A 12,176-nucleotide genomic window follows, 5' to 3' on the forward strand; every position below is an offset into this window, starting at 1 on the left:
TAGAGCACCCTCCGAGTCCCGAGCGCCAAGGTCTCCATCCCGAGGCTCCAGCAGGCGGCTCCCGAACCTCCGGGATCTTTGCCCAGGGCAGCGGGTGAGACAGGGGCCCGCCGGAGGCTCGGAGCCTCAAATCGATACCCATTTCCTCTGAAGCCCTCCTCCTCCTCCTCCCCCTCCTCCTCCTCCTCCTCCCCCTCCTCCCCCTCCTCCTCCTCCTCCCCCTCCTCCTCCTCCTCCTCCTCCTCCTCCTCCTCCTCCTCCTCCTCCTCCTCCTCCTCCTCCCCAGCTGTAGGGCCGGGGACAGGACACTTGGGTCCCAGAGGGAGACCAGGCAGGCCGGGGAGAAGCCGAGGCTGGCCCCCGGGAATCCGCGCCGCTCCTCCAGGCCCAGGCCCGGCACCAGGCCTCCCTCCCCCCCCTTCCTCCGGCAGCTCCTTCCCCCTGGATGTGGCTGGTGGCCCCTGTCTGGGACACGGAGGGAATTCCGGCAGTGAGTGGGAGGCCGGTCTGGAGCTCCTGAGCCTTCCTGCTGCTGGGAGGCTGCGAGGCTTCCCTGCTGGGGAGGTTCCGAGATGCTGTGGGTCCAGATGGTGCGGCTCCCAAGAGCCTGGGACCCACAGACCAAAGCTCCAAGATGCTCCAGGTTCCGAGCTTTCAGAGCCCGAGACCTGGGGCTGGAAAACACCCGAACCCATCAGCCTTTGGGGTTTTGTTTTATTATTCCATCTGGAAAATACAAATATTCACAAGAATTTGTACAACCTGGGAGAACCCGAGCCCCCCTTCTCCCGCCCCCCCCTTAGCCCCCCCAGCAGCCCCCGCTCTCCCAGGTCCACATCTCTGGTCCGGTAGGCGTCCCTCTTGTAGCAGGGCTGGGTCCGCGCCAGGGGAGACCTGCAGAGAGGCGAGGAGACAATGCCAACAGCGAGAGGGGTTGCCTGGGAAGGGGAGGGGGCGCCCCCTGTCCTCCGAGGATCCCAACGTTCCTTCTGGGGGGGGGAGGCTTGTGGCTGAACCTTCCCCCACTGCCCCCCTATGCCACCTGATATCTTCTCCCTGCCCCCAAAGGCTGTTTTTTGTTTTTGTTTTTTTTTAACTCCACCAAGGTTTATTTATTTGTTTGTTTTCCTGAGGCAATTGGGGTTAAGTGACTTGCCCAGGATCCCACAGCTGGGAAGTGTCTGAGGCCGGATTTGAACTCCTGACTTCAGGGCTGATGCTCTAACCACTGCGCCCCCTAGCCGCCCCAGGGCCTTCTTTTTCTTCACCATTGATTTTATTGGGAAAATCCCTGTCCATGGTACATATAAAGCCGGTTCTTAGTTCTCAATACGTGACGTTGGCAATGTCAGGAAATACTCATTTGTTCCCGGTTTCTTTGTTGTTTGTATATTTCATAGTATTTGATTTTCCCAACCTCACGTTACCACGCTGTCTCAGATTTGGGGCTCCCCAAGGACTCACCTGCTACAAGTGGATGTCGAACACGCCGTCCTCCACAGCTTGGACACCCTCTTCTTGGATCTCCGGAGCTGGGGGGACGCCCAGGGAGGAGTCGGAGGCGCCCAGGATGCCCCTCGCCCACCCAGAGCCTTCCCAGAGCCTCCCACCGCACAAAGCACGGGGCCCGGGCTGGGACCTCGGGCAGTGGAGGCCGGGAGGCTTATCAGAGAGGGGCACTTCCCCCGGGAGCTCAGCGGCTCCCGCACCAAGCCCTGCCTCCTTACAAACCAAGAGCTCCGCCCCAGCCACCCCCCAAGCCCTGCAACTGCAGTCCTCCATTCCTCCTTCCCTACAGATAGACCCTCGAACCCCAACCCCTAAGGATGGAAGTTGGCTTCCAGCAGAAGTAGGGCATGCATTTCCCCACCAAAATAAGAGTTCCTTGCTCTACTGAAACATCTCCCAGACAAAATGTGTCAAGCCCTGAATGCCAAAGAAATGCCTGTTTCCCGGACTCCCAAGCCCTCCGGGTACCCCACCCTCCTACCTGGTGGCCGGGACCCTCGCCTGCCGGGGCGAGGCAAGGAAAAGCTAAAAGCGCGGAGGTGCGTGGGGGGGGGGGAGGGTGCCGGCGGCCCCTCCATGCTCACGCTCTGGGCCCGGCGCCGGCACTCCACCGATAGTCGATCCTTGCACTGTTTGTGGCAGCTCACTCCACAGGCTGGACTCGAGGAAGGGAGGAGGGTCAGTGCCTGAGAGGTCTGCCCTCCACCACTGCGGGCGTCCTCGTGTCCTGGACAAGTGCCCCCAACCCCCAGGACTCCTCTCCCTCCCCCCCCCCCGGGGCTCTCCTCACCACGGCATTTCAGTCCCTGCTTGTAGATGCCCAGGATCTGAAAGGGAAGGTCAGGACCTTTAGTCCTGGCCCGGCCCGGGGGCCCGGGTCCCTCTGCTTCTACACTCCCAACTCTGACCCTGCACCCCGGCTCCTGGCACGTGGGGATCCCAATGAACGGGAGCCCTCTTCCTCCTTGGCGGCCGGTCAGCACTGGGGCGTGTCCGTGGAGTCAGACGTCTGCCTCCAGTAGCCTCATTCCAGGCCCCTGGGGCTCGGTCCTCCACAGGACAGCCCGGCTCCGGCCCGGGAACCCCACGTGCTCCTTCACCTGCTGTATCTTGGCCCGCTTCAAAGGGTTGAGCGGGCTGAGCTGGGAAGGAGGAGGGGGCTCAGAGCGGGGGATGGGGGAGAAGGGGGGCTCACCAGGGCCTTGCAGTGCCTGCAGGCTACCGGCCTCAGGGAGCTGCTCTCCTGGAAATTGTGCACGAAGCCCATCCGGCCCCCCAACACAGAGCTGGAGCGCAGGAAGTAGGAGACCATCTCCTCCCGGCTGATGCACCCGTCCCTGAGGGGGCAGGCGGAGTCAGGGCCCGGGCCAGCCTCCAGCCCAAGGCCTGTGTCCGTCCTCCCCCCAGTGCAGTCTTGGAGCTGGGAAAGTTGGCTTCCCTTTGTCCCTTCTGACTAAAAGAGCTGATCCTCCGCATGCTAATACAAGGGCCATGTTTAACCTACTTAGGTTCTCAGAGGTTTTAGCAGGCAGAGGAAGGCCTGCTAACTACAGGCCATTCTCCCAGCATTAAAGCAGGGCCTGCACGAGGGCCGTGGGCCAGCACCGGAACCAGCCGACGGCTAAGGCTATTCCACGGCTAATTGGGCCACTGCCTCGACCTCCCTCACTAGTCCAAAGGAGGAGGGTCAGTTCAGTCTGAAGCCTGTTACCTTCCCATCAAAGCAGGGGCTCCTGAGTTCTCCAGAAGAGATTGCTCATGCTCCCGGAAGCCTTCATCCACCCCCCCCAACCCCAGGGAGTAGCCCACCGAGCTTCCGGCCCGGCCCCGGACCCAGCCCTGGCCCCAGCTCCGGCCTCACTGGTTTTGGTCCAGGTCCCCAAAGGCGATGAGGTAAGGGAAATTCCCCCGGATGATCTGGAACTCCTCCTGGGAGATGTGACCATCCCCATCCACATCAAAGTTCCGGAACACAGACTGAGGGGGAGACACAAAGGAGAGGGCCACAGTCAGCCTTCCCTTTCCAGCCCAACCTCCACTAGTGTGAGCGGCCCGGTCCCCCATGGCGCCTGTGGCCCCGATGGCCGGACTCTCCAGGCCAGGCAGACTCCAGGGAGATCCGTGCAGGAGAGGGCCGGCTATGGCTCCTGTCCCAGGGAGTCCTCCCCAGGGCTTGGGAGAGGCTGTTGAGTCCTCCCAAGAGTCACTCCTAGGGTCACAGAAGCTCAGGAATCAAGTCCCCATCTCCTGTAAACATCCCCCAGCTAGCCATCCACCTGCTGCTCGCAGACTTCTGGGCACGGGGGTCTCACTACCTCCTTTGGGGAAGTTGGGATTATCAGGGAGCTTTAGCTTCCCGGGTCTAACTTTGGGGGGGGGTGCCGTCCTCAGGACCCAGGAGGAAGATTCTTGGGGATTTGTTTTGCCTGATTCTGCATATTTCTGACAAGGATTTTGTTTTTCTTTTTTTCCCCAAGGCAGGGTAGGGCGGTGGGGGAGGTGGGAGGAAGAGAAAATAGATTTTTGTTCACTGGAAAAAATAAAAGAAAGAAAGAAATTTGCTTTTCTGCAACTTCTCCCACGGCTCCCAGTTCTGCCCTGGGGGGCCAAGCAGACTAAATCTGACCCCGCCCCCTTCTGCCTAAGAATCATGCCCAGGAAGGCTCCAGTATTCCCTCCCATCAGCCTTAGCTCCACCAGCCCAAGCATCCTGCTTCCTGATTGGTCGGGATTTCCCCCAACCTGGCCGGGGGCTCCCCAGGGATCCAAGGAAGGTTCCGGCCTCACCTCCACCATCTTCTCAATGTGCTCCACCACCAGGGCTTGGTCCAGTTTGGGTTTGGCGGCTGCGGTCCACTCCTCCAGGACGGGGGGCCGGGGGGCTGGAGTACTGCTCGCGGGGCTTGTTGGCTGCAGGAACAGAGTCTGAGCCGGGAGCCCCCCCACTTAGGGTCAAAGGGGCGAGGGCTGCCCCACGGGCCATGGCAGAGAGCCAGGGTCCGGGACGGACAAGGGGAAGGGCCCGGCTCACCGAGGACTTGGAGCGTGGCTCTCTCTGCAAGGAGAGCTGGTACAGCTCATCCTCAGTCTGGTACTGGTCCAGAGACACCTGGAAGGCATTGGCCCAGTCACACTCCAGCGGGCCCGGGGCCCGATTCAGCCGGCGGCCGGCCCGGCTCAGCGGGCTCCCGGCCCGGCCCAGCGGGCTCCCGGCCCAGGCTCACCGTGAGCAGGCTCAGCAGGTCCGGGTTGGCTTGGATGGGCGGCCGAAGGCTGGTCACCATGGCCAGCTCCTCCAGGATGGCGAAGAGCTGCCGCATCTTGGCCCCATTGAGGCGCGTGTGAGCGGCGTCCAGCCAGTCGGGGAGGGCCAGCTGCAGGGCCACCAGGTCCTTGAGGTGCACCCCCAGGATGGGGAAGCGGAAGCCCACGCAGGCCGCCAGCCGCCGCCGGTAGTTGCTGTAGTTGCCCGTGGCCGTCACCAGCTCCGTCAGGCCTTCCCAGAGCTGGGGGGAGGGGGTCAAAGGTCAGAAGTTGCCACAGCAGAAGCCGCAGGCCCTGGGCACCGGCTCGACACCAGCACAACCAGTCGCCCAGAGGTAAAGAGCCAGACTGGCCCTTCCGTCTGCCCTCCAACTGGGCCTGGGAGGAGGGGCCGCAGGCCAGAGGTCGGAGGGCGGAGGCAGCCCAGCCCCCCCCCCACCTGGCTCCCCCTCCCCCAGCCATACCTTGACGGTGTCTGGGCTGACGTGGCTGTGCGTCTCCTTGAGCCGGGAGATGGAGCTGTGGCTCAGGCCCCCGACCACGGCCATGAGAGTGTTGAAGTTCTGCAGCTGGAGCAGCTTCTGTGGCCCCGAGACGGGAGAGGCCGCAGGAGTCCGCAAGGCAAGGAGACAAGTGAGACACCAAGGCGGAAGGGGAGGGACAAAGGCCAGACGGACAGGCGGCACGGACGCACAGGCGGACGCACTGATGGACAGGCGGACCGCAGACAGACAGGCGGACGCACAGAGGGAGAGGTGCAGGGAACCGAGCAGACGGCAGGACGGACCGCGTCCAAAGGATGGACGGACAAACAGGAGGAAGGGGCGGATGGGCGGAGGGACAATGGGAACAACAGAAGGATCAGGGACAGGTTAGAGGGTGCTCGGACGCAGGGGCAGGAAGCCGAAGGGCCGGCAGAGGGACGGGCAGCAAAGCAGCACGTGGAAGAAAAGGGACGGAGAGCCCAGGGCGCGAGCCAGAGGAGCCAGTGGAGGGGAGAGAGCTGCAGGCAGGGAGGGCCCGAGCTGCTTCTCCCCCAGCCCTGCTGCGCCCCAGGGGCTGGGGGGAGGGAAGGAAGCTGGGGGGGAGTCTGTGGTCAGCACCTCGGCCACGTGGACGAAGTGGGTGATGACCTGGGCCCGCTGCGGGGCTGTGGGCTTGCTCAGCACCATGAGCTGCACCCACTGGGAGACGCTGTTGAAGAGGGAGATGAAGCGCTCCAGGACGGGGTTGTCCACCGTACACCCGTGGGTCACGAAGCTGTGGTAGTCCTGGAACTGCGGAGAAGAGGCCCCGAGCTGCCACTTCTCCTCCTGGTCTCCCCCTCGGCCGGCAGGCCCGCAGCCGCCCACAGGAGGGTGCCGCCCACAGGAGGGCGCTGGCCACAGGGCACCAGCCACGGAGGGCACTGGCCACAGGAGGGCACTGGCCACAGGGCACCGGCCACAGGAGGGCACTGGCCACAGGGCACCTGCCACAGGAGGGCGCCACCCACAGGAGAGTGCCACCCACAGGAGGGCACTGGCCACAGGGCGCCTGCCACAGGAGGGCGCCACCCACAGGAGGGCGCTGCCCACAGGGCACCAGCCACGGAGGGCACTGGCCACAGGGCACCGGCCACAGGAGGGCACTGGCCACAGGGCACCTGCCACAGGAGGGCGCCACCCACAGGAGAGTGCCACCCACAGGAGGGCACTGGCCACAGGGCACCTGCCACAGGAGGGCGCCACCCACAGGGCACCAGCCACGGAGGGCACCAGCCACAGGAGGGCATTGGCCACAGGGCACCGGCCACAGGAGGGCACCACCTGCTGGCCCCTGCCTGTGCTTGCCCCCCCCAGCCCCATGCCCCCTCCCCACTGTGACTTCCCTCTGGACTCCCCTTTTCCGGCCCACCCTTGGCCCGGCCCGCACCAGGATCTTGCGGAAGGAGCGATACTCCAGGTAGGTGAGGTGCTCGGCCAGCTCCAGGGGCTCCAGGTGGTCGAACAGCAGGGACATCTTGCGCTTCTTCTGGCTCACGGGGTTCCGCTGGGTGACCTGGCGCTTCCACTTGTAGGTGGGGCTGGGGGCAGAGGGCGGGGTCGGCAGCCGGTCGGCGGCCCCCCTCCCCCGCAGCCCCCCCCCCCCCCCCCCCCCCCCCCGCCGGGCCCCACGTACACGCTCTCGATGTCAATGAGGCTGCTGTGGCGGCGGTTCCCCTCGCGGTCCAGCAGGGACTTCAGCTCCTTGATCTGTTCCGCCAGCTCCGGGTTCAAGTCGAACTCGGCGGGGAAGGCCGAGATCCAGTACCTGGGGCGGAGCAGGCGCCTTCGCTGACCGCTCCTCCCGGCAGCCTCTGGGGCAGCGGGCACCGGGAGCCCAGCCGAGCCCCCCCACCCCGCCTAAGGGGCCCGAGCCGGGCGGGCGTCCCGGGAGGGGAGCTCAGGGGCGCGCAGGGGAGGACTCACCGGACCAGGTGGCACGTCTTCACCTGCAGCGAGCTGGAGTTGTCCTTCCGGGACTGCTGGTAGGTGAAGGGGGTCAAGGAAAACGCGGCAGGGGGGGGCAGGCGGGGGCGGGGCCCCGGGGGCCACAGCTGGGGGGGACCCTGGCCGCCCCTTTCTCTGCAGAGGAGGAAAGCGGGGCTCCCAGAGGCTCAAGGCGCCGCTTCGGGATTTGGAGCTCACGGGACCAGCGCCGGCTCTCAGCTCCCGGGGTCCCCCGCCCGTGTCCCCGGCCCTAGTGCGCCCCCACGACAAGTGCCGGGACCTCGGAGAGGAGGGGGCGGGGCCCCCAGATCCGGACTCCAAATGGGAGCCGAGGCATCCCGGGCCTCAGCTGGTCGGGGCCTTAGTCCGGGCAGGGCCAGGGCGGGAAAGGGCCTTCCCCGGGGGCGGCAGGCCGGGGAGGGGGGGCCTGGGCCGCTGGGCCCGGGGCCACTCCCGGCAGTCCGGACTGGAACTGCTGCTGTGGCCGGCGGAGCGGGGCGGGGCCTCGCCAAGGATATATGTGGAGCAGCTTAGCAGCCAGCTGGGAGGACGGGATGTACCACGGGTGCATCATCAGGAACATCCGCACCAGCTGCGGGTCCCGCACCTTCCCGGAGTCGTCTGGGGAGGGGCGGAGGCCGGGCCACCTCACTGGGAGCCCTCCGCTGGGCTCTGGCCCCGCCCACCGACCCAGGGCCCCGCCCCATGGGAGTGACTCGGAGGCCACGCCCCTCCCTCCCCCCCAGGACCTCCAGGATCAGGGAAAACCCCAGCTGGAGCGGAAGGAGCCCGGGTTCCAGCGGGCTCAGGAATCCAGAGGCCATTTCCTGAGGGCGAGGGGGGAGGAGAGACGAGGGAGGACACCCCCCTGGCCTCCCCCCAGATAAGCTCCCCATCAGCCGGAAACAGTCCCCTGAGCTGAGAGACTTCCTGCAGCCCTCGAGCGCAGATAGTATCCTCCGCAACCCCCCAGCAGCGCGGGGGATCCCCCAGCAGACTAAGTCCCCGCTAGGAGCACGGCCAGGGGGCTTCTGGAGACCACTGCGGCTAACACCCTCACTGACAAAATGGAGAAACTGAGGCCCAGGGAAATGAAAGGATCCTGGGGGGCACACAGCGGGCCCAGGCCGAACGGGTTTGGAGGCCAGTGCCTGGGCCCGGGGTCCCAAGCTCACTGGTCCTCCCCGTTGCCCTCCTGGCTCCTCTGTCCTGTCCCTCTGGGCCAAGGGCTCCGGGCAGTCCAGCTTTTCGGGGTCCTTTGGTTGTGGGGAGCAGGGCAGGGTGGAGGCCCCGGGCCCCGATTCCCCCAGACTCACCGAAGGCCTCGATGCAGCCCTGCAGCAGCTCCTCCACGGTGCAGCCCTTCTCGAGGTCCAGCGTCCCCGACATGGCGACTCCCGGGGCTGTGTCCCCGGGACACTGGAACCCCTGGCTCAGAGCCCTGCACCCCCAGAAGAGAGAAGAGCACTGAGGGGCCGCTACGTCCCGCCTGCAGACAGGAATGGGGTGGGGAGACAGGGCCCGCCCCCTCCTCGCTCCCCCCAGCCGGGGGGGCCCAGGATCCCCCCTCCCTGGCCAGTTCTGCTGAACGGTCCGTGACCCAGGGATTGTGTAACTCTCTGCTGGAGAAATGTTCCCTCCGGAGGCTTCCGGGCCAGGAGCAGGGGGATGGGGGCCACGGCCCGTGGGGCTGGGCCAGGAACGGGGATGGAGGAGCCGTGGGAGGACCAGGCAGCCGCCCCGCCGCCCATCCTGGGCCCAGGCACAGCGGTGGGCAGGGGGGGGAGGCTCGGGCCTCCTCCGAGCCCCAGGAGGCACCTGCAGCCTCCCCCAGCCCTAGCACAGCCCCTCCTCCCCACCCCAGGCTTCCAAAGCTCCTCAGCTTCCCTGCCCCCGCAGGGTTATTTTGGGAACTGGGAGCCTGAAGGAGCCTTAGAGGAATTTCTCCCCCAGTGGGTGGGAGGACAGAGCCAGAGGTTGGGGGGGGAGAGGGAGAAAGAGAGCTCAGGCCTCCCCAACCGGAGGCCTGCAGACATCGGGCTGAGGGAGCCCCCCGGGGCCTGCCCCGCTCGGGGAGTGGAGACACATTCCTGCGCCTGGGACAGATGAGTCAGTGGGAGGGAGGCCCAGGGCCTGGGAAGGCCGAGGGGGGGCTTGATCCTGAACCCACGGGGCCCTCCCCAGGCGCTGGCGGGAGCCCCCTCCCCTCCCCAAGCAGGGCTCCTTCCCAGAGCCCCCCACTGGTGCCCCAGCCCCAGATCTCCCAGCATCCCCGCTCCCCTGGCCCAGCACCCAAGCAGAGGGAAAATGAGAGGGAGCGACTCCTGAGAACCTTAGCCAGCGGGGCTCCCCGGGACAGGAATCGGGCATCCCCCCAAGGTGGACATCTAGGCCTAGGTGCCAGGGGCTTGAGACCACCCAACTCCCCCATCGGAGGTGGAAACTGAGGCCTGAGAGAGCCCAGATCCAAACCTGGGGGGGGGTTCTAGAGTGGGAGACCAGAGGCTCAGGCTGACCCACCCATCTCTTCTCCCACTGAGTGTGGGGGACAGGAAAGTCCCAGGAGCTTGGAGACAGTCTGGATTCCAATCTCCTCTCTGCCTTTTACTTTGGGGGTGACCTTGGGCCAGACTCTGCCCAAAATTAGGGGTGTGGACCTGACTGGCCTCCTAGGCCCCCCCAGATCTCCAGCTGTGATCTGATGAGCTACCCCTTTCTCTGGGCCACGGGAGGTGATCTGGAGCCTCAAAGGCCCGGTGACTGCCGTCCCCCACCCCCACCCCAGCAGGTGCCACAGTGGCGTGTTCCAGGACACCTGAGCATGTGGGCAGCTCCAGGCTTGGGCACAGAGGCCAGGCCCTGGCACTGTCAGCACCGGGCACCTCACCCTCCCGCAGCTCACGGATGCATGGCTGGCCCCCACACACACTCACACTCACACTTTCACACAACACACCCTGACACACTTTCACACAACACACCCACTGACACACTCACTCACTCACACTTTCACACAACACACCCACTGACAATCACACGCACACACACACTCACACACACTTTCACACACACACTCACACACACTTTCACACAACACACCACTGACAATCACACGCACACACCCTGACACACACTCACACAACACACCACTGACACAATCACACGCACACACACACTCACACACACTTTCACACAACACACCACTGACAATCACACGCACACACCCTGACACACACTCACACAACACACCACTGACAATCACACGCACACACCCTGACACACACTCACACAACACACCACTGACACAATCACACGCACACACACACTCACACACACTTTCACACAACACACCACTGACAATCACACGCACACACCCTGACACACACTCACACAACACACCACTGACACAATCACACGCACACACCCTGACACACATATCGCACACTCACACCTAGAGAGCACAGGGCAGGAGCTGCAGCCCACCGGCTCCTCCGTGTGAAAGCGCCCTCCCCTCCCCATCCCGGCCCTCCTGTTCTGCTCTGCCCCCCCCCCCCACATTGAGGACCAGCCCCTCCCCCCCTCCCTTCCCCTCCAAGGATCAGTCTGCTCTCCGCGCTCCGCGGTTTGACCCCCCAGGACCCTTCCCCGGGACTTGAGTCCCTCCTTAGCCGCCGCAGCCCCTCCTCTCTCCGGCCCCTGCCCTCCCACCTGCTCGGGGCAGGTGGGTCCCAGGCGGAAAGGGGAATCCTACAAAAGCCCCACCCCCACCTCCAGTGCCCCCTGGTGGAAAGCCCACCACTCACCCTGCTCTGCTGGGGTCCAGCAAGAGCCCCCTGCAGGCTGCTGCTCCCGGGGGCTAGAGGGGGCCGAGCCTTCCTCCCCCTCCTCTTCCTCCTCCCGCTCTCCGCGGCGTCCTCTCCTCTCCTCGGCGGCACCTTCTCTAGTCTCCCGCCCCCCCTTCTCCCGAGGCTCCGGGATTCCCTCCGCCTGTCCCCTTCCCACGCGCGCCCGCGGATCTCCCGTCTGTCGCGGGCCGTGCCCTGGACCACCGACGTCCCTGGCTCCTTCCCGAGCGCTCGGCTCCCCGGCATCTCCTTCTCTCCGCCCCCTCCCTCGGCCGCCTCCTCCCCTCGATCCCTCCCCCTCTGGCTCCCCCCCTCCCGGCCTCGCCGCCCGTGCCCGATGCCGCTCACCCGCCTGGCACACGCGGGGCGCTGCAGGATATTAACCCGTCCCCCGCCGAAGGGCCCGGGACCCCCCGGGGGTGAGAGGGGGGCGGGGTGACGGGCTGCCGGGCTCCGAGCTCGCCCCCCTGGGGCGGGGAAAGGGAGCGGGGTCCTTGCCGAGGCCGAAGAAGCCCCCCACCCCGCCCCCGCCATTCCCCCCGGCCTGGGGTTAAGCGGGAGGAAACTGGGGGAGGGACAGGAAGAGGCTGCGGTGAGGGGGGCACCACGCCCCGAACCGGCCCCGGTTCCTGTTCTCGAAACAAACAGTTCCCACGGGGCTCCCTCCGCGCCCTGACTCCGGCTTCCTGCGGGGAGGGAGGGGGTCCCCGGGAGGGAAGGGGGCCATTCGTCCATGCGGGGCGGGGCCCCGGCGTCGTGGTCCCCGAAGGGCCGCTGGCCTGGAGGTGAAGGGGGAAACCCCGGGGCGCCCGGCCCCTCCCCCCCGCCGTCCTAGCGCCGGGCCGGGGCGCGCACGGGAGCCTGGCGCCCTGAGGAAGGGCGGCAGGAAGGGGAAGAGGGCATCGATAAGGAAGCCCCGGACGCCTAGGTCCCGGGGGGGGCGCATGGGGGGCAGCCCGCAGCCGAGAAGGGAGCTGGGGGCTGGGGAAACCGTTAAATGGTTTCCGGCCGTTTGGGCTCCAAGTCCCCACAGGGAAACCGCGGGCCCCAGCCCTCCCTGCCCCGGCCCGGAGGGCGCGCCCCGCTC

At 66.0% G+C, this 12,176-nt stretch overlaps 1 protein-coding gene across 2 annotated transcripts; it reads right to left on the reverse strand.

The window, feature by feature from the left end:
* Positions 1-700: 700 nt before the first annotated feature.
* On the reverse strand, positions 701-12,115 carry RASGRP2 (RAS guanyl releasing protein 2). 2 transcript variants are annotated; one of them, XM_074273652.1, is made up of 17 exons: positions 11,438-12,115; positions 8,561-8,685; positions 7,763-7,865; positions 7,224-7,286; positions 6,934-7,065; positions 6,688-6,838; positions 5,877-6,050; positions 5,238-5,354; positions 4,734-5,015; positions 4,541-4,618; positions 4,297-4,419; positions 3,371-3,486; positions 2,705-2,846; positions 2,300-2,336; positions 1,991-2,164; positions 1,465-1,532; positions 701-894 (listed from the first exon to the last, which is right to left on the reverse strand). In XM_074273652.1, exons 2-16 carry the CDS (start codon positions 8,631-8,633, stop codon positions 1,468-1,470), a joined length of 1,830 nt encoding a protein of 609 aa, XP_074129753.1. In that variant the 5' UTR covers positions 8,634-8,685; positions 11,438-12,115; the 3' UTR covers positions 701-894; positions 1,465-1,467. The 2 variants fall into 2 exon arrangements, with proteins under 2 accessions (XP_074129753.1, XP_074129754.1); XM_074273653.1 differs by lacking the exon at positions 11,438-12,115 and adding an exon at positions 11,048-11,340.
* Between the last annotated feature and the right edge of the window lie 61 nt (positions 12,116-12,176).

The sequence above is a fragment of the Sminthopsis crassicaudata genome, chromosome 6 (genome assembly GCF_048593235.1).
Source record: "Sminthopsis crassicaudata isolate SCR6 chromosome 6, ASM4859323v1, whole genome shotgun sequence".
Taxonomy (NCBI): domain Eukaryota; kingdom Metazoa; phylum Chordata; class Mammalia; order Dasyuromorphia; family Dasyuridae; genus Sminthopsis; species Sminthopsis crassicaudata.